Below are 27,440 nucleotides of genomic sequence, written 5' to 3' on the forward strand. Positions count from 1 at the left end.
TTTTTCTAAAATACATACAAGGAATTTTGTGTATTTCCAGAAATGTAAGTATTAGTTGAGGGCAAAAGGTATATGTAAACAATTCTGCAGCATGGTGTACTCTGTAGAGACTGGGCAGTTCTATCCCATCTGATATTATTCTCTGAAGTAGGAGTGAAGTAGGGAAACAAGACTGAAGTAATTTAAAAATAAACAGAAAAACAACAAAGGCAAATGTCACCAAGGGTCTGATCTCAACTGGGAGAGAAAAGAGGAGAAGAGAGGATGAGAAGTTCTCTTTTTGTATTTTCTGTACCAATAGCTTCTTATCATAAATTTCAGGATAATGTTATTGCATTTTAAAATTTTCATTCATCCAACGAATACTGAACATCTACTACGTGACAGGGACTGTTCCCGTGGCTGAGGATACAAAAATAAACAAAACCGGCAAAGTTCCTGCCATCAAAGTTAACAGTCCAAAAGATCAACACATGGATAAGTAACTTTCTAGTATGTCAGAAAGTAATAAATGCTACAGAGACAAGTAGAGAAGCATAAGAAACACAGGAACGCAAGGAGTGGGGGTGGGTTTCGTTATCTTATATAGATAGACCTCAAACATTGTTTCTTTTTTAAATTAATTAATTAATTTTTAAATTAATTAATTAATTTTTAAATTAATTTATTTATTTTTGGCTGCGTTGTGTCTTCATTGCTGCACATGGGCTTTCTCTAGTTGTGGTGAGCGGGGGCTACTCTTCGTTGCACTGTGTGGGCTTCTCATTGTGGTGGCTTCTCTTGTTGCGGAGCACAGGCTCTAGGTGCGCAGGTTTCAGTAGTTGTGGCATGTGGGCTCTAGAGCACAGGCTCAGTAGTTGTGGCGCACAGGCTTAGTTGCTCCATGGCATGTGGGATCTTCCTGGACCAGGGCTTGAACCCGTGTCTCCTGCATTGGCAGGCGGATTCTTTAACCACTGCGCCACCAGGGAAGCCCCTCAAACATTGTTTACAGAGAAAAAGGTGTTGAAATTTCAATATGAAACCACTTTTTGAGTAAAAAAAAAATTATAAATTAGAAATGACCAGTGCTGTGGAATCTGAAAGAATATTCTCAGTAGATTCCTGAATATAGATTGTAATATTATTGTAGCTCTCTGTGTTCTCATTCTTTTTCTAATATCATACCCTGGTATAGACTTGGTGGCTTACAAAGACTTTCATATATTATTTCATTTCATGTCAAAATAATCTTGAGAAGCTGGAATTACAAATAGTATTATTTCTATTTTAAGGAGAAATAAACTGAAGCACAGAAGTTAGAGGTTCAGGCAAAGCCACAAGGCTACTGAGGTATTCTGATAGGAATCAGGTTAGGAACTAGTACCCAAGGATTAGATTTATGACCAAGTAGGGAGGCAGCAAAGAAAGCAATCCTGAATAGTAAGGACATTTTGACCTTGCAGTTTTCACCAGCAAAGCTTCTGACAAGTATGTTGTGGTTCCATGTATATAAATGCAAACATTTAGATCAAAATTATATTGACGATGATAAATTTTCATAAGGAAAATGTTTTTCTAGAATATACCCTACTAAAACATTTTAATCCCATTACCTATTTTCTATTCAGTGCCATTAAAGATACTTAATTTTCTTTCATGTTATTGAAATTATCTTATAGATATGAATATTTTCTGGGTAAACGTTACAATAAAAATTCTTCCTAACTATGGCTCCTCCACTGAGATTTTCTTCAGGGACAAACATTACTACTAACACCAATATTTCCAAGGTCACTTTTGATATTTTCAATGCTACTTATATCTTAAGTCTCCAGTTTATTATTTACAACATATTTAATTATGTGGATTTTAGCCAATTTTAGTTTTTCCTTGGGTTATGTCTATCAATAATTTTTATTGCAAAATAGTTTACTAGTTAACTTGTAAGAAAATTTTAAGCTATTTTTCTCACATTACAGAATCAATTTATGAGTGGGTTGGTTATTGATTATTACTGCAAATACTGAATATACTCCAAGTCACTTTTTTTACCCTGAAATAATAGTCCAGTCCATTGAAGGATTAAAAAGGATACCTTTGGGTCAAGATAGCGGAATAAAAATGCCCAGCTTTCTTTCCCAAAGGTCTATATAAACCAATCTATATAAACAAATGAGAAAAGTGATAAATACAGCTGTATATGTATGGTATGAAGGGATTTGGGATGTACTGTAATATCAGGAAGATGATATAGTAATTTCTGAATAAGAGTTACATTATTGGTGTCTCTTCAAGTAGACCTGTAAATTCCTAAAGGACAGAAACTTGTCTTAAACTTCTCTATGTTATCCAGTACCATTTACGGTATATGTATCAGGTCCTCAGATCAATGAATTATCTGTTCTTCAATTACATATTTAACTAAGTCTATCAGTACCTTAAACATATCAGTACATTTCTTCACGTACCTTTTCTTTCGTAGGTTTTATTTCTACCTCATCCACCTTTTTTTCCAGTTGGCTTTCTAGCTTTTTAATTTTCTTTTGGAGTTCTTCAATTAAACTTTGTTTGTTATCTATCAGAGCTTTGCCCTGAAAAATAAGATGTATTTTTACATTTTACAAATAAAAAAGTATCAAACAAAATACACAATAAATACTCCAGTTGTAGAAACTTTCTGAGACTACAGCTAACCATGCTTTCTAAATGACACTATTGATATTTAAGAATAACATGATCAGCTCTGTGCTTTGTGACCACCTAGAGGGGTGGGATAGGGAGGGTGGGAGGGAGGGAGATGCAAGAGGGAAGAGATATGGGAACATATGTATATGTATAACTGATTCACTTTGTTATAAAGCAGAAACTAACACACCATTGTAAAGCAATTATACTCCAATAAAGATGTTAAAAAAAAAAAAAAAAAGAATAACATGGTAGCTACTTCTGTATTTTAATAAGATATGTTACCCTAAAACTACGAATACAGTAAAGGTCACTGAGAGAATTAGCAACTACATTAATCAAAGTGATTTGAAAGTTAGTTTCAGCAAATATTATAGACAGAATTAAAAAGTGGGAATAAACTACTATCTGTATATTATAAATCAAAACATTATCACAATTAAATATAAAATTACCTGTAATCCACTGGTTAATCTTTTAATTTGCCTTTTCAGTTCATCATTCTCTTGATCAATTCCATCTTTCTCTCTAAGCATTTTATTATAGGCTTTTTGGTTTTTTTGTAGTTCACTGGTTAAGTCATTCAAATTATCAGTTAGTGAGTTCTCTCTGTTTTTACTTGTTTTAAGAGCTTCTTTAAGTTTTAAAATTTTTTCGCATAAATCTTCAACTTGTGACTAATACAAGATAAAGAAAGGTTTAATTCATGAATCTTCAGCAAGTATCAATGATAAAAGCAACAATAATAGAGAAAGTACACCATTAATACTTACTAAGAAGAAAGTTTCAGTCTAAATTTTTAAGCACATACATGCAAAAAAAACACCACAAACTACATAAATTTTTCTAGCTTCATTTCAAATGAACCAAGTCTACTTTGAGGGGAAAAAAAACCAAAACATGAAGAAGCAGTCTAAAGCAATTCGTCTTTAACAAACACCTAGAACCAAAATTTTATCAAATAAGCAAATGTTTCATTATGGCTGAATTAATTTATTAGAAAAACAAGTACATATCAACGTACACAGCAATTTCTTTTTTGAACACTGAAGCATAAGAGTAGTATAAAACAAAATCTCTTACTCTAAGTAGTTTCTAATCTACTTTGTAAAGACAAGACATAAAAAGGTAGCTCACAATACTAGACAGTATATATAAGCCACTAGAAAGGAGTTCTTAGCTGTCCCATATAGTAACATTGATGGGAATACTGGTACTTATTATATGTCTTGTTGAATAAATTATTACAGGCCAAAAGGGATTACCAATAGCACTAATAGGAAACTAGTAGTATTATAGTGCAGTTACGAGAAAAACAAACTCTCCTGGAGAGTCAAAAAAGGCTTCAAGAAAAATGACTGGAAGAATGTAAAGAATTCAGAGAAGAAATTTCAGGCAAAGAGAAAGGTGTTGAAGAAGACATCATCAAAGGGCTATACCTATTTATAAATTTATTACTGAATGGATTTTTACTGTCAACTATGCTAATAATCTTGATAGGCACAAGAGATTTTAAAAATCTGACTAAAATCCAGTCCTTACATGGTTTAATGGCAATGAAGGGTATATGGTTTAATGGCGATGAAGGGTATATACAAATAAACCAAGAGCAAATAAAAATTACAAACAAAATAAAACATATACAAAATAGATTTTTCATTTTACTCAAAATATACTATATGAAACTTTATGTAAAGAAATTTGAAAATCATCATTAAATGTATATGTTTTGGAGAAAAAATTTTATACAGTACCAAACTTAACAATTGGGTAAGAAAATAATAAAATACATTGTCAAAAAATAATAAATAACTTCAAAAAAAGGCTTTAAAGTTAGGCAGCTCTGTAGATTAAATGTCAAGGACCACATGATTTCCATAAACTATTTCAGGGGCTAAAAAGGGAAAGCTAACTAACTCATTATGAACTTAGCAAAAACTAAACGGAAAATTCTGAAAAGGCAAAAGAAATAAAACAAAACAAAGGAATCTGTACACCTATCTCACTTATCAATATAGAATTTAAAATCCTAAGAAAAATGTTTCTTAAATTTAATTCTGTTAGGAGAAATAGCTTATAATGGCCTATCCTTTGCTAATCCCCAAGATGATATTCAGTGAGTACAATAAAGATGCTCAGTGTTCAAAACTGTGTGTAGGACTTCCCTGGTGGAGCAGTGGTTAAGAATCTGCCTGCCAGTGCAGGGGACACAGGTTCGATCCCTGGTCTGGGAAGATCGCACATGCCACAGAGCAACTAAGCCCATGCGCCACAACTACTGAAGCCCTCGAGCCTAGAGCCCATGCTCCATAACAAGAGAAGCCACCGCAATGAGAAGTCTGCACACTGCAACGAAGAGTGGCCCCAGCTCACTGCAACTAGAGAAAGCCTGCGTGCAGCAACGAAACCCAAGCAGCCAAAAATAAATAAATAAAATAAATAAATTTATTTTAAAAAACCCCAACTGTGTGGATATGTGTATATCCACCAATAATTCATTAGAATAAATTCCCTATTCATTATTAAAATTACTATATATCCAAGTGGATTCTCTTCCAATGGGAATTAGCAGGAATTCTGTTATATTAACGCACATGTTGATACTCACCTTTAGCTCTTTAGTATGTCGATCAACAATCTGTTGAACATTGAGATTTGCCTCTTTCTGAGAAGTCATGGAAATAATACGTTCTTCAGCTGCTGCTGTCATTTCTGCCCGAAGTTCCAAAAGTGCCCGACTAAGGGCCTAAAAATTACAACATACATAATTTTTTTGAAAAATTGGTAAGCAATTTTGTATATAAGCAATACAAAATATACATAAGCTTTATTACTTTAAACTGTTTTCCTAAAATACCATGAAATACCATGTGTTTAATCAAACAGAATTCACAAACTAACAACCCAACTTTTTCAAATGAATTTCCTTTAGTAAGTGAACTCAATTCTCTCCAAATTGTGAGAATTCAAAATCTTGATAATAATAATTGTGAGAACCCAGCATCAAATCAAGCAATCTGTACTACAAAACCCAGGCATGTTTTGTTTTCAAACTTCCAAGTTGAAATATTTATTTAAATTACTCACTTAGTACATACTTCCATGTGAAATTAATTGAATTTAAGTAGACAAGGAAAGTTACAAGATTAGAAGACTTAAAATTTGCCAATAAATTTCATGAGCTAGCATAGAAAAACAGCAGCACCTTCTAAAACAGTTAAGTATATAAAATCTGAGATAAATAAAAAAACTAATAAATCTGTTAATCCACTGACCAACTCCTTTTCATAACAGTATCTCTGCGATCTCCTTCTTTAATCTTCCCTCCTCTTATCCTAACTCCCTCTTAATCCCCAAAGTTACTTAAAATTTTTCAATTATTCAAATTGTTCAAAATTGCCTCAGTAACATACAATCCTAATAGGAAAGGAGAGAAAATAATGTAATGAAGATTTCCCTTTATTTCCTACAGCTAACCCACAAATCAGGTTGAAAACATAAAAAGATAAATTAGACTATATCTGAAGTTAAAAACAACACCAATCTATAAGGCTATTTAAAAGAATTATAAAGACCCAACCCTGCTCAAGATAAGGCTTATACTTTTTATTACGAGAGAGATAACATGTTATCATCTTCTACAAATCTTCTGTAAAAGCAATCTACCACATGTTTTTCTTAAATATTGATAATTTTCTATTGTTACTAACTTTTTGTTGTTTCTCTTTCAAGGCTAATTGGCTCTTCAGCCTTTCTACTAGATTCCTCATTGTAGTTGTTGGAGCTCTTGAATTTGCTTCTTTTTGAGCCTGAAGTTCAGATTTTAAACTCTGCGACTCCTTTTGTGACTGGGCCAGAAGACACCTCAAATCCTCTACTTGTGCTTTTATTTGTTTCACTTCATCTGCATGATTTTCTTGGAGCCTAATATAAAGCAAACATATGTACTTAATAGAGTAGTTGCTGCAATTAACAATTTGATTGACACAAATTTTACAAAGAACAAATGTTTGGTACTCAGCATCCTTAAAATCTAAGATTTGATCCAAATCCAAAAGATGAACAATTCTTTATTCTACTTAACTACTCTTAAACTTAACATAAAATAGAGTTTTTTCTTCCAGTTTCTACTATTTTTTGCAGCAATTGCATCAAGTAATTTGTGGCTCTAGATGAAATAATATAGAGAATGAACAAAATAACACTTTATATATTATGGTTCCTGCAAGATGTGACTGCTTCCTTTGTATCAGGGATTTCTCAACCATGGCACTATTGACATTTTTGACTGGATAATCCTTCACTGGGGCGGGGGTTACTGTCCTATGCATTTTAAAACATATTTAGCAGCATTCCTTGCTTCTACCAACCAGCCAGATGCCAGTAGTACCTCCTAGTTGTTCACCAAAAATGTCTACAGACAATAACAAATGTCCCTGGAGGGGGGAGAGGAGAGCAAAAGTACTTCCGCTTGAGAACCACTGCCCTATAATGACATGTTACAAAGACAAAATATAAACCTTCACAGAAATCACATGTATTATGGTTCTAAAGTCACTAGTATTGTATCTATAACTCTATCTATAGCTGTATACTATATAGAAGTAGATACTATCGAAAGACTTAGTTAATTCAATTAATTCTACTGCTCATTCAGTATTAATTAGCCTTATAAACGGAATTATATCCAGTTCACTGTATTTATATAGACACTGCATTAATAAGGTCACCAATATGGAGATTCAAATGATTAAACTTTGATCAATGAGAGGAAGGTCTGTTAAACCACGAACAGGTATTAAACACTCTGAGACTTGTTGCTTATAGCAAAAACTTAAGTCACTTTAAATAATCATCAAATTGTAAAAATACAAGGTTTCACTAAAAAAATGACAAAGAACTATAATTTCTTTAGATGCATTAAAATATGCATGCCAATGTGCACACAGAGAACAGAAGTATAATTTTAGGCTAAAATGACATGGTAAGGTACAAAACAACAACTTCAAGTATTTCATGTGGCAAAAAATTATATATACAAGGTAATGTCAATAAAATGATTATTTTCTACATCCAGGAATTAGATTCAGAAATGCAAGAAATTTTATGCTCTAAAATATGACAGAAACTAACTATACCCAAAATAGCATCTCATGTATAAAATATAACAGAATGGGGAAAATTAGATTGAAAATATACCATATGCTATTGCTAATTCTCTTTTCTCTTAGAGAATAACTTATTTAAAGTAGCAGCTTCTTAAGCACAAATAGTGTTAGTTTTCTCAGAAGCATCTTGGATAAATGAATAAAGAATCAAAGGTTCTAATAAGGGCTTCAGAGATGGAATGGAATTATAAGTCAAGTAGTTAATTTTCTTATTTTTTTCAGATAAGAAACTGAGCCTCAGAGAGATAGTTCTACAATGATTACAAAATACTTAAATATAAACCTATTTTAGTTTTAAAATACACATTCTGATAAATGGTTGAACAATGTTTAGAATCTCTAATACAGAGAATGCTGTAAGCCCTCTACTGTCACTGTGGTTAATAAAAAAGATTGGTTAATTTTTCATTCAACAAATATTTGAGCCTTTAATGTATGCTGGAAACTGTTATAGGTATGTAAATAAAAGTTTTATATTTATATATGTTACTTTACAATTTTCAAATTACTTCCATATACATCATCATTTGGCCTTTATATAACCACCTTGAAAGAGCCCAGGTAAGTACTGTCATTTCACTTTTTAGATAATAAAATGGAAATTTAAAAAGGTTAAAGATGAGATTCTATACAAGAATCTGAGTTGGCTCTTGAGTCAGACCGACTAGATTCAAATCGTGGCTTTCCCATCTTCTCCTAGGCACATTACTGAGGCTTCCTATAGCCTAGTTTCCTAACTGCAAAATGGAGTGAATATCCTATGTCACAAGTAGTACTGCGTATAAAATGAGATAATATATTCAACATTTATAGAACAGTACATGACATAAAAAATGCTTACATTTATCTTTATTATATCATTAATCCCATTTGCCAATATCTACAATACATTTCTAAGACTTACCGTAATTTGATATTTTCAAACTCTTTGACTTTTAATTCAGTGACTTCTTTTTGTCTCTCTAAATCCTGAGATACTTTTTTTAGTTTGATCACAAGTGAAGAGAGAGAGTCATCTTGTTCTGCTACTCTCTGTTCCATCTCAGCCAAACGAATAAAATGCTTGTTGGTAGGAACTGGAGTAGGAGACTGTTTTATTAAATCCTATGAAATATGGTTGGTTACATTAGCCATGAGCAGGTACAATGCAATGCCATACTTACTCCATAATTTTAACTTGGTTCCTTAAATGATCAAAATATAATATCAAATCTAATATGTAATGATTTAATAGGTAATGAAGGCTTAAAGAAGATAGGACATATAGACCTTATTCTTTGTATTCCCAGTATCTGGCAAAGTGCCTACATGTACTGGAGGATCAATAAACAAATGTTGACTGAATTAATGAGTTAAGCCTTGAGGAAGCTAAGGTTTGCTTAAGGTCATTTCGCACATGTAGAATACAATGATGAGCTCTACCCACCACCAGAGCCTCCCATCAAGCCTCTTAGATAGCCTCAACCACCAGAGGGCAGACAGCAGAAGCAAGAAAAACTACAATCCTGCAGCCTGTGGACCAAAAACCACATTCACAGAAAGACAGACAAGATGAAAAGGCAGAGGGCTATATACCAGATGAAGGAACAAGATAAAACCCCAGAAAAACAACTAAATGAAGTGGAGATAGGCAACCTTCCAGAAAAAGAATTCAGAATAATGATAGTGAAGATGATCCAGGACCTCAGAATAAGAATGGAGGCAAAGATCAAGAAGATACAAGAAATGTTTAACAAAGACCTAGAAGAATTAAAGAACAAACAAAAAGAGATGAACAATACAATAACTGAAATGAAAACTACACTAGAAGGAATCAATAGCAGAATAACTGAGGCAGAAGAACGGATAAGTGACCTGGAAGGCAGAATGGTGGAATTCACTGCTGCGGAACAGACTAAAGAAAAAAGAATGAAAAGAAATGAAGACAGCCTAAGAGACCTCTGGGACAACATTAAACGCAACAACATTCGCATTATATGGGTGCCAGAAGGAGAAGAAAGACAGAAGGGACCCGAGAAAATATTTGAAGAGATTATAGTTGAAAACTTCTCTAACATGCGAAAGGAAATAGCCACCCAAGTCCAGGAAGCACAGAGAGTCCCATACAGGATAAACCCAAGGAGAAACACGCCGAGACACATAGTAATCAAAATGGCAAAAATTAAAGACAAAGAAAAATTATTGAAAGCAGCAAGGGAAAAACAACAAATAACATACAAGGGAACTCCCATACGGTTAACAGCTGATTTCTCAGCAGAAATTCTACAAGCCAGAAGGGAGTGGCATGATATACTCAAAGTGATGAAAGGGAAGAACCTACAACCAAGATTACTCTACCCAGCAAGGATCTCATTTAGATTTGATGGAGAAATCAAAAGCTTTACAGACAAGCAAAAGCTAAGAGAATTCAGCACCACCAAACCAGCTCTACAACAAATGCTAAAGGAACTTCTCTAAGTGGGAAACACAAGAGAAGAAATGGACCTACAAAAACAAACCCAAAACAATTAAGAAAATGGTCATAGGAACACACATATCGATAATTACCTTAAACGTGAATGGATTAAATGCTCCAACCAAAAGACACAGGCTTGCTGAATGGATACAAAAACAAGACCCATCTATATGCTGTCTACAAGAGACCCACTTCAGACCTAGGGACACATACAGACTGAAAGTGAGGGGATGGAAAAAGATATTCCATGCAAATGGAAACCAAAAGAAAGCTGGAGTAGCAATACTCACATCAGATAAAATAGACTTTAAAATAAAGAATGTTACAAGAGACAAGGAAGGACACTACATAATGATCAAGGGATCAATCCAAGAAGAAGATATAACAATTATAAATATATATGCACCCAACACAGAAGTACCTCAATACATAAGGCAACTGCTAACAGCTTTAAAAGAGGAAATCGACAGTAACACAATAATAGTGGGGGACTTTAACACCTCACTTACACCAATGGACAGATCATCCAAAATGAAAATAAATAAGGAAACAGAAGCTTTACATGACACAATAGACCACATAGATTTAATTGATATTCATAGAACATTCCATCCAAAAACAGCAGATTACACTTTCTTCTCAAGTGCGCACAGAACATTCTCCAGGATAGATCACATCTTGGGCCACAAATCAAGCCTCAGTAAATTAAAGAAAATTGAAACCATATCAAGCATCTTTTCTGACCACAACGCTATGAGATTAGAAATGAATTACAGGGAAAAAAACGTAAAAAACACAAACACATGGAGGCCAAACATTATTACCAAATAACCAAGAGATCACTGAAGAAATCAAAGAGGAAATCAAAAAATACCTAGAGACAAATGACAATGAAAACACGACGATCCAAAACCAATGGGATGCAGCAAAAGCAGTTCTAAGACGGAAGTTTATAGCTATACAAGCCTACCTAAAGAAACGAAAAATCTCAAGTACAAAATCTAACCTCACACCTAAATGAACTAGAGAAAGAAGAACAAACAAAACCCAAAGTTAGCAGAAGGAAAGAAATCATAAAGATCAGAGCAGAAATAAATGAAGTAGAAACAAAGAAAACAATAGCAAAGATCAATAAAACTAAAAGCTGGTTCTTTCAGAAGATAAACAAAATTGATAAGCCATTAGCCAGACTCATCAAGAAAAAGATGGAGAGGACTCAAATCAATAAAATTAGAAATGAAAAAGAAGAAGTTACAACAGACACCGCAGAAATACAAAGCATCCTAAGAGACTACTACAAGCAACTCTATGCCAATAAAATGGATAACCTGGAAGAAATGGACAAATTCTTAGAAAGGTATAACCTTCCAAGACTGAACCAGGAAGAAATAGAAAATATGAAGAGACAAATCACAAGTAATGAAATTGAAACTGTGATCAAAAGTCTTCCAACAAACAAAAGTCCAGGACCAGATGGCTTCACAAGTGAATTCTATCAAACATTTAGAGAAGAGCTAACACCCATCCTTCTCAAGCTCTTCCAAAAAATTGCAGAGGAAGGAACACTCCCAAACTCATTGTATGAGGCCACCATCACCCTGATACCAAAACCAGACAAAGATACTACAAAACAAGAAAATTACACAGCAATATCACTAATGAATATAGATGCAAAAATCCTGAACAAAATACTAGCAAACAGAATCCAACAACACATTAAAAGGATCATACACCATGATCAAGTGGGATTTATCCCAGGAATGAAAGGATTCTTCAATATATGCAAATCAATCAATCTGATACACCATATAAACAAATTGAAGAATAAAAACCATATGATCATCTCAATAGATGCAGAAAAAGCTTTGGACAAAATTCAACACCCATTTATGATAAAAACTCTCCAGAAAGTGGGCATAGAGGGAACCTACCTCAACATAATAAAGGCCATATACGTCAAACCCAGAGCAAACATCATTCTCAATGGTGAAAAACTGAAAGCATTTCCTCTAAGATCAGGAACGAGACAAGGATGTCCACTCTCACCACTATTATTCAACATAGCTTTGGAAGTCCTAGCCACGGCAATCAGAGAAGAAAAAGAAATAAAAGGAATACAAATTGGAAAAGAAGAAGTAAAACTTTCACTGTTTGCAGATGACATGATACTATACATAGAGAACCCTAAAGATGCCACCAGAAAACTACTAGAGCTAATCAATGAATTTGGTAAAGTTGCAGGATACAAAATTAATGCACAGAAATCTCTTGCATTCCTATACACTAATGATGAAATACCTGAAGGAGAAATTATGGAAACACTCCCATTTACCATTGCAACAAAAAGAATAAAATACCTAGGAAGAAACCTACCTAGGGAGACAAAAGACCTGTATGCAGAAAACTATAAGACACTGATGAAAGAAATTAAAGATGATACCAACAGATGGAGAGATATACCATGTTCTTGGATTGGAAGAATCAATACTGTGAAAATGACTATACTACCCAAAGCAATCTACAGATTCAATGCAATCCCTATCAAATTACCAATGGCATTTTTTACGGAACTAGAACAAATCATCTTAAAATTTGTATGGAGACACAAAAGACCCCGAATAGCCAAAGCAGTCTTGAGGGAAAAAACGGAGCTGGAGGAATCAGACTCCCTGACTTCAGACTATACTACAAAGCTACAGTAATCAAGACAATATGGTACTGGCACAAGAACAGAAACATAGATCAATGGAACAAGATAGAAAGCCCAGAGATAAATCCACGCACCTATGGTCAACTAATCTATGACAAAGGAGGCAAAGATATACAATGGAGAAAAGACAGTCTCTTCAATAAGTGGTGCTGGGAAAACTGGACAGCTACATGGAAAAGAATGAAATTAGAATACTCCCTAACACCATACACAAAAATAAACTCAAAATGGATTTGAGACCTAAATGTAAGACCGGACACTGTAAAACTCTTAGAGGAAAACATAGGAAGAACACTCTTTGACATAAATCACAGCAAGATCTTTTTTGATCCACCTCCTACAGTAATGGAAATAAAAACAAAAATAAACAAATGGGACCTAATGAAACGTCAAAGCTTTTGCACAGCGAAGGAAACCAGAAACAAGACGAAAAGACAACCCTCAGAATGGGAGAAAATATTTGCAAACGAATCAACGGACAAAGGATTAATCTCCAAAATATAGAAACAGCTCATTCAGCTCAATATTAAAGAAACAAACAACCTGATCCAAAAATGGGCAGAAGATCTAGATAGACATTTCTCCAAAGAAGACATACACATGGCCAAGAAGCACATGAAAAGATGCTCAACATTGCTAATTATTAGAGAAATGCAAATCAAAACTACAATGAGGTATCACCTCACACCAGTTAGAATGGGCATCATCAGAAAATCTACAAACAACAAATGCTGGAGAGGGTGTGGAGAAAAGGGAACCCTCTTGCACTGTTGGTGGAAATGTAAATTGATACAGCCACTATGGAGAACAATATGGAGGTTCCTTAAAAAACTAAAAATAGAATTACCATATGATCCAGCAATCCCACTACTGGGCATATACCCAGAGAAAACCGTAATTCAAAAAGACACATGCATCCCAATGTTCACTGAAGCACTATTTACAATAGCCAGGTCATGGAAGCAACCTAAATGCCCATCGACAGACGAATGGATAAAGAAGTTGTGGTACATATATACAATGGAATATTACTCAGCCATAAAAAGGAACAAAATTGAGTCATTTGTTGAGACGTGGATGGATCTAGAGACTGTCATACAGAGTGAAGTAAGTCAGAAAGAGAAAAACAAATATCGTATATTAACGCATGTATGTGGAACCTAGAAAAATGGTACAGATGAACTGGTTTGCTGGGCAGAAGTTGAGACACAGATGTAGAGAATAAATGTATGGACACCAAGGGGGGAAAACCACGGTGGGGTGGGGATGGTGGTGTGCTGAATTGGGCGATTGGGATTGACATGTATACACTGATGTGTATAAAATTGGTGACTGATCTAAAAAAGAAAAAAGAATACAATGATCAAAAGAGGCAAGAATGAACTGAATTCAGAACATGGAAAGCAGTTAGACACTGGTAAACTTAATGTGCAGATTTGAAAAGAAAGACTGAGGTCAGATCATGGAAGGCTTTGAGTACATGGCTAAGAAACTTAAACATGATTTTGTAGGCAGCAGTAAGCTTCTAACAGATGTCGGTCTAGGGAAAAAAATGATTAGAGCTGTGTCTTCAGAAGATTATTCTGGCAAAAAAAAAAAAAAAAGGTAGGATGGCTTCTAGTCCAAAAAAAAGGAGACCTAAATTTTCAATTGCATGGTCTCAAAAATCAATAAAGAATAGAACAAAGTTCTTAGAATCTTACCCAAGTTGTTTCTTTGAATTTACTGAGTGAACTATCAGCCTGTAGTTCTAATTTATGATGAAGACTATGAAGTTCCTCTTCATGTTTCTTAACAATTTCTCTTTGTTCCTGTTTTACAAGAAATCAAAACTATATCTTACATTATGATTCAAATAAATTCACATTCTAAAGGTCTTAAATATTTTCTTATCTTTACCTTCTAAAATCCTTATGAGATAGGGAAGGAACAACATCTGCCATCTGCATGTATATATTTATACCTGTATACACTTCCCCTAGCACATGTTCAAACTGACAAGCCCAGCCTTAGAGCATAATTTGTTCTTAATATTAGAATAATATGTATCCATCAGCTTTTAACTTGTTTCCAGCAAATTTTTAAATGTCAGATTTTTTTTTCCCCTCCAAGTTCTAGCAAATTTGATTTCCACTGATACCTGTGTGACAGATTTCATTCTAACTTACTGCCTCAGTCTTTACCTATTAACTCAGATGATATTTTTCAAAATCACACAGTTTCACCATGAAAGCCATTAGCAATTTAGTCGGTCCATAACACAAACTGCCAGTTTTACTGACAGATCTGTAATCCAGTCACGTGAAAGTAACAATACCTGAATAGAATCATTTGAAAACAAGAAACGAAATACCACTTCAGGGCAGAACAGTATTTGACATTTGTCTAAAACACATCATAATAAATAAAAGAGCATAACATAATATAATAAAATACCTCTCTGGCTTTTTCTAGAAGACGTTGATACTTCTTTAACACTTCTTCCTTTTGATTTAACCTTGCTTGCATGTTTGCAATGGTCTGATGAGCAAATTTCAATGTGTGATGAGATTTTGGTTCCACCTCTTTTCTTCCTAGCTCAGCTATAAGCTTTTCTCGTTCTGCAGTGGCAGGCAATCGAAGCCTCAGTTCATTAATTACTTTATCTCTTGACAGAATATTTTCCTCTGCTAACCGTAAAGCAGATTCTTTTTTTTTAGCTTCTGCAATGATCAAATCATAAAAAAATACATTTTTCTTTTAAAAATGCTTCATCTGAATCTTTGTCAGATTAGCTATAAGCAAGGAAAGGAGTTTCATTTTATTTTTCACATCATACTTATAATAGCCAAATGATACTTAATAAGGTTAATTGACTGTATTTCTATGTGACAGCAGTTATCTACATGTATATTTTACTTATTTGTAAGATTATCACATGTGTTAGAAACTTCACTGTTATGATGAAAATGAAATTTACTTACAGTACTTTATTTAGGTCTAATAGATTTAGAACTAGAAATGTGTGGTGGTGATAGGTTTAGAAAGAAAATGTAATAAACCATTCCTTTTATTTTGGTCCATTGACTATTAGAGCACTAGAAGAGCAACCTATAAAGTCAACAAAATATAAAAATTGGAATTTTAGTGGCCTGAGTCAATGGGTCACTATTATAAAATCTGCAGCTTATCAAAACAAAACAGAAGAAAGTGTGTTCTCCTCAACAGAATTAAGGCAGATATTTAAAATCTAGTAACTCAGTGGCAATACACATAAACAACAAATTTACAATTACAGAAGACAATCTAAGTTTCCTCAGTTGGTTTAAAAGTGCACAATTTAAAAAATTATTTTAAATGTATTTACAGTTAATATGATTTTCATTTTAGTTGACATCTAAACATACTCGGTTTATACTATTTTCTGTATAATTTAATAAAGAAGACAGATCTAATCATCTATTAACCAAATTTAAGACCTAGATTGAACTAAGAAATAATTTCTAATTTACCTTCAAACCCTTTAACTATCTACAAAAAGGAATAAACTGAAAATTGATGCAGAGTATAAAACATGCACTTCAAAATAGAACATAAAAATAAACAAGGATGAAAACAATTCTTGATCATAGAGGGGAAGGAAATACATTGTTCATAAAGCTACAGTCAAATGCTCTTCTTGTTTCCTTTCATGCTAGCAACTGAAGAGCATGCCCAAAAGTGGCAAATAATGATTAAAAGGAGAGTAATATCAAATTAGCCATATCTGCTGTTCTTTATCAGCTACTAGAAACATTATAGGAGAATGAAAAAGGAGAGCAGAATAAGCAACAGATTCATCATTTTATGCTTTATCCTCATTTAAAAATATTACTTAGAAAACGCCACAAGCATACCTAATAAGGCACTAATCAAAATGCAAATTCTTCTAATTACCTCTTCTAGTGATTTGCACGTTGCCTGTGTTTCTAGGATTATTCGAATATTCTCCTTAATTTTTCTTAGAGCAATCTCAAGTTGATTTGGAAGGGGCAAACTAGGGTCTGGCATTGATCCTGTAGCCTCTTCAAACTATTGAGAAATAGATATTTTTTTAAAAAAGCAGCTGCAGCATTGAGAAGAACAATATTAATTTTTACAACTATATGACATGACACGGTTAAACTCCACTTATAGTTGAAACATAAAAAGATACCATCAATTAAAATTCCATCCAACTTTAGAAAATATTTCTATTTGTTAACATTACAGGCCGTGCCACAGAGTAGCAAACAAGACTAATCATTCATACCTTTTGTGCTGCATTTAGTATTTCATTTTGCTGACAGTCAAAAACATCTAGTTGACGTTCTAGCTCAACTTCTCTCTGATCCCAGGCCATGTGTCTTTCTTCGTGAAACTGAAAAAAAGACAGTTTGGGTCAGACGCACACAGAGATACTCACCAGGAATTTTTACATACATTTTTCTTATTTAATCCTCACAACAACCCTTTGAGGTCACTATTATTTTCATTTTATGGAAGAAGGAAGTAAATTCAGAGATGAAGTGATTTGCCTAAGATCACAGAGACAGGCAGATGTGGAGTCAGGATTTCAATCCATCCATGTACCCATCCATCCATTCATCCAAAACATGTTTAATGACACATTCTGTGTGGCAAGCACTATTCAAGACAATAAGAACACAGCAGTGAACAAAACCAAGTACCTTTCACTACAGAACTTATATACTAGTGAGGGGGAGATAGTCAGTAGATAATCCCTATTCAGGGAATCTTGATGATAAGATTTACTGTTGTAGACTGAGTGGCTAGTGAAGGCCTCAATGATAAGGTAAGACATTTGAGCTAAGACCAGAAGGCAATGAAAGCATTATCAATACTGGTATCTGGGGTAAGAACAATCTAAGCAGAAGGAACAACAGAATTTCTGAAGCAAGCAAGCATGTGCTTAGTGAATATCATCTGCCTCCAAAGCTTTTGTGCTTTATTCTACACCAAGCTGCCTTCTCCTATTCCATCAGTGAGAGCCAGTAGAAACTTGTAACTATGAAAAGTCAAATAACTAATATTGAAATAAAAATTAACTTACCAAATAAGTTTGCTTATGAATTATTCCTTTTAAGACTATTAATGCAACTAAATATATATTTTTAGAATAGTTTAAAAAATAAGAAACAATATTTTATAACAAGAATAATGGGAGCTACACTCAATTAGGAAAATAATGTGGTCACCAATGCAATGTTGTTATGTTAAAAATCTTAGCAACAAATACGAAAGTAAATATAAAATGAAACCTTATTCTGCTGTACAATTTCTTCCTCCAGACTACTGATTGTATGCTCATATTCAGAAATTATATTATTCAAATATTTTATTTCTTCTTTATCTTTGACTAATTCTCGACTGAGTTTAAGCTCTTGAAGACGGAGTTCTTCTATCTTCGTATGCCAAACGATTACCTGAAGATTTACAAATTATACATACAAATGTAAATACTATATAAACAAATATTTCTCCACTAATCTTAATGATTTTAATTCAAAATAATGGACATTCTATAAGAAAATAAGATATAAAATTATCCTTGGCTGTTCCACAAGGAAAAGTTTATTTAGAATTTCCAGACTTTTCTAATACATGGGATCTTAACATAAAACATTTTTCAAATGATGTTGGAATGGATATCACTAACATTCACTTTCATTTATTCATTTACTTTCATATATTTACTGGGTCCTTAGTGTATGTATGTAATTGCAACATTCATTTTACTTTCATAAATAAAAATCTTAAATGTTTCTAGCCTAGAGAATAAAATTTAATTTCAAAATAATTATTTTTCGTTTAATTCCTTCCAAATGAGGGCAAAAACAAAATTATTTTAAAAAATAAATGTGGGCCTACTACTTGTAAATAATTTTAAACACAATAATTATGAAGAGTAGAATTCAACTAACCACTATAATGTTTAAGAATAATTATAATTAGTATTTAATTAATATATAAACTTTCCTAGAGTGTTTAAAATTCTTTGATATTATACAATCTAAGCATTTCTATTGAAGCCATGGCTTAGAGGAGTCCCATTTTATTTATAAAAGGATATCCAAATAGCCCAAACTCCTAATTTATAAAACCTGAATTAATAAATTATACATGGAATTTTGTTCATATATTAAGCATTACTCACATAGGCACATATTAACCCAAAGTTATTACGCAACTCTTTTGAAATTACTGAACTTAAAATCAATGTTTTACCTTTTGGGCTCCCCTGGCATCCTTTAAAGTGCTTATTAACTCTTCCAGCCCCTTTAACTTTAATTCCATCTCCAGTGTTTTGTTCTTCATATTTCTATGTTCTTGTTGAGAATTTTTCATTTCTTGCATTATCTTCAGTTTGTCATTTTGTAACTGAATCATTGTTTTAGAGAACGTTTCCTGTTGTGCCAAGGGTAAAGCTCCACTAAATTGCCGTCGTAGAGACTGAATTGTTTGGCGCAGATGTGTTGCTCTGTTTCTCCCCTCCAAACGGGCAGAATAGAGAGCTTGTTCTTTTTCATCAAGTTTCTGCTCTAAGCGCAAATTATGGGCCTCCATCTTCTGCAGCTTAGACGTAACCGACTCCAACTTACCAAGAGCGGTAGCCTCACTAACTTGAAGAGAAACAAGGTGTTGGTGCAGCTTGGCAATTAGTGCCTTTTCATCAGATTGTGCCTAATATAAAAAATATATGTTTGTAGGAAGTTACAAGTTTTCCCAATGAAACTTATCATGGATTTAAAATCACAATTTACTAAATAAAATTTAAAACAGGATGCTACATGAGATCCTACAAAAATCTAACCTTGCTTTAACACAAATTGCAAAAGAAATGTAGAAACCTAGAATCAAACTTATTTAAAATCTAAATCTGGCAGCTAACAGTTGGAATATTACTGTTTTTTTGAAAACTTCCATATATTAATAACAGTATTGATAATAATACTAATGCAGACAATGTGGGGTTTTTTTGATCCTAAAAAAACTTAGAATGTGAGAAGATGTGAAAAACTATATATAAATACAAGAGAAAATATTGTTATGAAAGACATGTTTCTCCTCACTGTCTGGACTTTGAACAGCAGCCAGCACAATGCATCTGTAAGCATTGAAATGCTTTTCTGTGTTATGAATGGCATTTCAAATTAATGAGTTTTTCTAATCAACTTACAACTAACAAAAATAGGAGCCTCTATTTGATATATCCTCTGATTAAAACTACAAAATCATCCCAATATCTAATGTAAATTTAGGAAAAAGAAAAGAATCTATATAGAAGAGTTAATCCTGCACATACCTGATAGTCTAACAGCTGCATTCTGATGGACTCTACTTCCTTTTCCCTGGACTGTTGTTGTGTATTCAAAATTTCAACTTGCCTTTTGGCAATGTCAGAAATTTCTTTTAGTCTAGGAAGTGATAAGATACTTCAGATACAATTGGGTACATTTTCTAAGTAAATAAATACTAAAATTTCAAATTTCTAGACCCTTGGAAAAGCCATTAGTTTGCAGCATCTCTTCTTTGTATGAAATACTAAAGTAAAGTTTCCTGAACTGTTTCATGAAACATAATTCCATGAGGAGTTAACAAATGTTCTGTAAAAAATACTCCATTCCCAATATTCCTCTCCCTTGAAGACTCATATACATATCATATCAAATGCTCTGAGAAGTTCTAGAGTAAAAAATTATTTCAACCTGTACACATATAGCATTTTCCAAATGTATATGGTCAAAGAACTCCTCTCTCACACTTTTTTCATGAGATGCTTATTATCATGGTTTGGTATAGCTGGAATAGGGTATTAAGTAGGCTTACCTGATAAACTGTACAGTTAAGAATACAGAAATTTAAAATTGCCAGGTTCCCTAGATCAATAAATGTATGTTTTGATTTGCTTTATTTTAATTTGCTAGTTACCAGAAATGTGAAAAAGAGATTATACATTTACTACAATTGCAAAAAAAGGGTGGAGCTTGATGGTAAGTTATTAAATTTCCTATATGACTACTTTGATAAGATTAAACAGGTAAAATAAAATGCATTTTACTTTGGGCTGGAATAATTTTAGTTCAGCGTTAACAGATAAGTCAGGTTTCCTCATATTGATTAGAAGTTCTTACTGCCAGTTATGTAAGTTTTCACCAATTAAAATATAACAAAATGAGTAATTATAAATTAGTTTACTTCAAAAGATGAAGTACATGAGGTGAAAGGAAGAATAAAAAATGGGGTCATTCATAGTGAAAAGGGCTGGGAATAACTGATATTCCCAAAAGGACTATCAAGACACTAAAACAGTGGCTATAACTTTATGGGTAAGCCATAAACCCTTTTTACTAATGATTTGTGCTAGACAGATCAACTCAGGGATCCTCATACTTTTCTAATGAAGTAACACATAATTACAAAAGAGTGATTAGACAGCATCTACCTGGTGTACACAGTATTTCCTCCTTACATATATTGATATTTGAATTCTATGAGAATAAACTGTTTCCTTATGTAAAATGAAAACAACACTGTTATCAGAGTTATTAAGTGTAATTAGATGAGTCAGTATATGTTTAATAGATGTAAACTGAATCAAAATCTGTATTTTCTTTATATTTTTACAGCAACCTTATGAAATAAGTATTATTACTCCCTTAATAAGTTAATTTTAAACAAATTAAATGGCCACAACCCTTCCCTCCAAAAAAATATTAGTATGTGGAAAAACTAGATCTCAGAGAGTCCTGATTTCAAGTTCAGTGTTTTCTGTAATACTATTCCTGGGCTCTGAAAAATGTAAATCTTGAGAAGTTATTTCCTCTTCAATATTATTACTTATGCAGTTAAAAATCAATCTTGTTAATATTGTTTAACCCTGTTCTAATAAAAAGAAACCAGTAACAATTGCCACTAAGGATATTACCCCTTTACCACTGTAATTAGAGTTCATAAACACAAATTAGAGTAGACACAGCTAATCAAATGACTAAAAACTCCACATGAACTTACTTTGATACTTCAACTTTTAGTTCCATTTCACTCTTCTCTAATTCTAGAATATGTTGCCTATCAGCATCACTTACTGTCTTGCTCACACTATCAGCTAATTCATCTCTTAACATCTGTTCCACTTTCTGTGCTTCCAAATTGATTTTGGTAAGCTGAGAAAAAGTAACAAAAAACATTCAGAAACGTTAGTTTTTGGCGAGGTTTTCCTTTTAATATACCTTGCAGCATACTGCAGTCCTCTTTACTTCGCATTAGTCCAGATACTGCATTGGGTGTGAAGTATTAAGAATAGATTGACGAAGATAAGGGGAGAAAAAGCCAGGAACAAATTATGAAAACTCTAGTTATATGTCAACCCACCCAAAGTCATTTATATTAATCAACTCACAATCTAATAAGCTATGAATCTCTGATATTCTTAATTTACTTGAAATGCCATATGCTCATTATATTTTACTGCAACTATATCATCTATAAACACATCTAAATAGTTAATAAAATCTTATTAATATATATTTAATGACTCATTTAAAATAAACAAAATAACATGAATGATTTGAGAAATACACATTCTCAAGGTAAAGAAATATTATTAGAGTGCTACTTCATCATAAATTGTTGAATATTTGCAAACTATATTATTGCCAGCCAATTTAGTAATTTTGACCATATCAAAAGTCTAAAACTTCCTATTAGAATGAAGTCCCTGAGAGGAGAGATTACTGTCTATTTTATTTCATGCTGTAACTCCAGTTCCCATACAGCATCTGGCATGGAATAGGCACTCAGAAATAATAACTGTTAAATGAAGGGATGGTAGTGGAAGGCAATTACATTATTAAGCAAATAACATCTTTTTGCACATTAAATCTAATAATGTAATGCTGGTGAGAAATAAGAACTCAATCACAGAAATACCTGCTTTCTTTTTAAACATTTCAGATTTAAAAATACATTATTTACCCATTACATGAAACACAAGCACTATATTAATATGCTACTTCAGAGTTACAAACAAACCTCTTCCAATAATACAATGGCTACCATGACTAATTTTTTACTCTCTAACGGCATGAAAAAAATTATAATATCAAACCTCAGCAAATTTGGTTTCCAATTCAAAATTACGTTCTTCCACTTGCTTCAATGAAGTCTTCACATGTTCATACATTTTTTGAGAATGTTCAGCCCGCTGCCTTTCATTTAATTCCTTCATCTCCAGCATAGTGATTTTTTTTGAAATAGAAACAATCTCACTGTTGGTTATTGATTTCTTTGCCTTATCCATGTTAGATTCATTTCCTAAATGCAACAATACTTTGGTAAATCTCGCACTGTTCTTATCAAAAATTTATCCCAGATATTTTAGACATTGTATATAAGGAGGCAATATTGTTCTGCGGAAAACACACGAGCCTTTTGAATTATGACAGACCTGGACTCTAGTCTCAGCTCTGTTACTTCTTATCTGTATGCTACCTAACCTAATGTCTCTGGGATTTACATGTTTCGTCAGTCAAATGATAATACAAATTATTCTTCATAGGATTACAGGCATACCTTGTTTCATTGTGCTTTGCTTTATGGAGCTTCGCAAATACTGCATTTTTTTGTTTTGGTTTGTTTTTAAATTGAAGGTCTATGGCAAACAACCCTGAGTCGAGCAAGTCTGTCGGTGCCATTTTTCCAACAGCATTTGCTCACTTTGTGTCTCTGTGTCACACTGGTAATCCTCACAATATTTCAAACTTTTTATTATATTTGTTATGGTATCTATGATCAGTGATCTTTGATGTTAGTATTAAGACAAAATGAAGGTTCAGATGATGGCTAGCATTTTTTAGCAATAAAGTATTTTAAAATAAAGGTATGTACTTTTTTTTTAGACATAATACTGTTGCACACTAATAGACTATAGTATAGTGTAAACATAACTTTTATAGGTACTGGGAAACCAAAAAATTCCTGGGACTCATTTATTGCAATATTTGTTTTGTTGTGCCAATCTGGAGCCAAACGTGCAATATGTCCAAGGTATGCCTGAACTGAAATAACAATGTAAAAGATGTAGTGTAGGAGGTGTCACATGTAGATAGTCAAAAAAGGGCAAATAAATATATTTTGTTAACTGAAAGGAGATAAAGTGTATAAGAGGCAATACAGTGAAGCAACACTACTTTGTGAAGACAAGTGCAATGACTCAGAGTAAAAAAGTAAAATCTGAAGCCATGTGATTTAGGGATTTCGCCAAGTATCTTCTTAAACCCTGACTTTTATTTGGCCTTTGTATACATCTAATATCAAATATTTTACTTTAAATTATTTTATCAGTTATTATACCCTTATCTCATATATGCAGTTGTATAGCTTGTCCTTGGACACAGAAGTTTGTGGTTAAATGAAAAGAGAAAGAAAGCCCCTTGATTTACCATGAAAAGGCATCACGTAGGATTATCATTAGTTAGTCACCTTTTAAGAAGAGAAAACTAATACTTTTGCTTTGCATAACAGACATGCTCCAGGAAAAAAAATTTGGTAGAGTGTTTTATTTTTTTAGAGAGTCAATTAACCTTATGTTCAGGGAAGTCAATTATTTTAAGGAACTAATAAGCAGTGATTTACTCTGTAAACAGTCGTAACACCAGTAATGAATGCCCCCTCCTATCTTTCTAGCTTCAGAAGCTTGAGTTTTATAACTGAATTTGCTCAAAGAAATATATATATTTTTGAAACTAAACAAACTGTTTTGGTGTCTGTCTCAGCTTTAAGAAGTGCTTCATTTTGTTCTGTATGTGTCTTTAAATAGTATATGATTTTAGAATAGCTGCTGCAAGCAGTGATCAAATAACTAACAGTAATGTTACTGAAAGAAGCTAAAAGTGTTAGGAAACCATTATGGTATAGAGACTCATTCAGGCAACCCTAAGCACCATGAAGGAAAGAAAAAAAAAATTGCAGTAAATACAGATATACAAGGAACATAAAACCTCTTCTCCATTCTCTTTAGTGCTAAACTTTGATAATGAAAAGAGGCACATCACAGGGGCTGCAATGGACACTAGTCTACTCTAGATTCTTGTGTTTGGAGTGTCCTAGAGAGAGGGTAACAGCCCAACACCAATCAATTCGTGCATGAAAAAGCTAAAAAAGTGACACTTTTAAACAAAGATATAAGGGTAACAGGAAATAAAAGCTTTTAAACTTCAGTGATATATTGTGGAGAGTTCCAGAATTTGGAGGGAAGCTTCTCATGTCTCTGTTCAGAATTGAGGGGGTGACATTCGAACCAGGCTTTGGAAAAAGGCAATGGTGAGGGTCATTCCAAGAGAAGGAAACAGCTTAAAACACAGGTATTTAAACCACATCAGAGCTGCCTCTCCACAGGACTTGCTGGAGGCTGTACTTCTCTGGCTTGTCAAAGAGCACTACAGGATGCATTAAGTGCGCTTTTCTGGCAGCCCAGTTTAACCTTTACTTTTCCTCTATAAGATTTGGACCCTGGAGCCAAACAGGGAGGCTAGCAAGAGTAAGGCCAGGCTTGTAAAATTATAGCCATGTGCAGCTGTACAACAACAGTACTACCACTAGCAGCTGTGTTAAAGTATTTATAGAGAGAAAATTTCAGAACCTGAGTAATATGTGGATCAATATTTGTGAAAAATTTATTTTTACTATATTTTTCTGAGAGGGATTGAAGCTGTAAGCCTCATCTGATGGAAGATATGAATAATTCACCTATGTATGTTTGAGGTTGACAGACTTGTAAAATCTTTTAAAAAAATAAAGCTAGACTTTATATTAAAAAAAATAACTTCAGTGCTATAAAGCCATGTATCGGAGAGATTAAGGTATTTGAAAATTAAGGAATTTCTATAGGGAATTCAGCACTTACTAAAGAAACACAGGATAGAATGAACAAAGAACTTACTAAAACTGTATATAATATTCTTTTCTATATCTTAGTTAAAATGGTATCTTCTTTTGTGTAAGAGCTACATGGAAGTCAATTCACTTTTAATCTCTTAATGAATTAAAAAGTACATTTCTAAAAGTAGCTTATTTTAGACTTCCCAATGTTAAGCCTCTCTAAGCTACATGTCTCAGTTACCAATTTAATAGTAACAGAAACTTTGAATAGCATTAGCGCTCTAAGGTCTAGAAAACAAATTAAAACATTTTATCCAAAGGGGCAAATTTATTTGAAAATTATAAAGCATAATGCTAGTGAGATAAAATTATTTAAATGTTGTGAACTAGGATAACCATTTGAAAAACTAATATGGAAAATCCTAGCAGAAGCCACAAAGATTTTAATACCCTTTGAGACAATAATATCTCTGTTAGATATAAATGAAGATGTTCACTGCAGCACTATAAGCAATAGCAAAAATTAGAAAAGCTAGTGATTTAATCACCCAAACACAGTAACTTATTGCACGAATATTTGTAAGTATGATGAATAAAAATGAAATTTTTTGATATCTACTAAATAAATATAGCATATAATGTTTATTATAATTTAAAGTATATAAAATATATAAGCATGTATAAGGTCATACAAAAAAATGATACAGTAGTGGAACTATGAGCAATATAAATTCTTCTCAAATTTTTCTGATGTTCTAGGTGATCTTTTAATTTAAAAATATAAAATGATATATTCCTAATATAACTTTATACACAGTGAAAAAACTCATAATACTATCAGTAAAATACAGGTATTTCAAAATTATCATCAGTCTTAATTGTTAAATGGTTCAATATAGCTAATGCTCAGTCATACATTTTTAACATATATGATTTCATTAGAAACAAATCCAATTTAATAACTAAAAACTTAACTTTGGTAAAGATTAGTACAAGATATTACTCATCAACCGCCTGTTAAATTAAACTGTTAGGCAGAGAGTACATTTTTATCAAAATACTTCCTTTTTATCTGGTATAGAAAGGCACTTTAAATGAAAAATATTCACTATTAGATCTTAATCATTTTATATTATCAGAGTCATAATACTTACCTAATTTAGTTTCTTGTTCCCAGGCTTGTTCAATAGTGTGAAGTTTTTCCTTGGTAATCTCCAGTTCTTTACTTACAGACTCCATTTGTTCTTTTAGGGATGCATTTTCACACTGAATAAAATAGAAACATCACTGAGCAACTACATTGTAATTCAGATTAATACCACAGATGTGACACTGTCTGAACTTTATATAATAATCTCCTAAAGCTCACAATCTAGTTTTTTTTTAACGAATGTAGAAGTTCCTCTGCATGTAATACAGATAGACATACACATAACATATATGTTGTATACACACACACATATATTATTTTAAAATAATCATCAAAATCTTGTATATCCGACATGTGGCCCTAAACTCCTGATTATTAGCTTCTGCCATG

The 27,440-nt window shown here is 32.9% G+C and overlaps 1 protein-coding gene across 1 annotated transcript in view; it reads right to left on the reverse strand.

The window, feature by feature from the left end:
- CEP290 (centrosomal protein 290) overlaps positions 1 to 27,440 on the reverse strand; it is a 94,602-nt gene that overhangs the window by 22,625 nt on the left and 44,537 nt on the right. The window contains 15 exon segments of the mRNA XM_036867462.1: positions 2,451 to 2,573; positions 3,123 to 3,344; positions 5,276 to 5,413; positions 6,378 to 6,591; positions 8,740 to 8,939; positions 14,704 to 14,811; positions 15,437 to 15,702; positions 16,888 to 17,050; positions 17,271 to 17,378; positions 18,280 to 18,444; positions 19,247 to 19,702; positions 20,325 to 20,436; positions 22,034 to 22,185; positions 23,130 to 23,335; positions 27,055 to 27,166. Coding sequence (XP_036723357.1) covers positions 2,451 to 2,573; positions 3,123 to 3,344; positions 5,276 to 5,413; positions 6,378 to 6,591; positions 8,740 to 8,939; positions 14,704 to 14,811; positions 15,437 to 15,702; positions 16,888 to 17,050; positions 17,271 to 17,378; positions 18,280 to 18,444; positions 19,247 to 19,702; positions 20,325 to 20,436; positions 22,034 to 22,185; positions 23,130 to 23,335; positions 27,055 to 27,166 — 2,745 coding nt within the window.

This window comes from Balaenoptera musculus, chromosome 10 (genome assembly GCF_009873245.2).
Source record: "Balaenoptera musculus isolate JJ_BM4_2016_0621 chromosome 10, mBalMus1.pri.v3, whole genome shotgun sequence".
In the NCBI taxonomy this organism is placed as follows: Eukaryota; Metazoa; Chordata; class Mammalia; order Artiodactyla; family Balaenopteridae; genus Balaenoptera; species Balaenoptera musculus.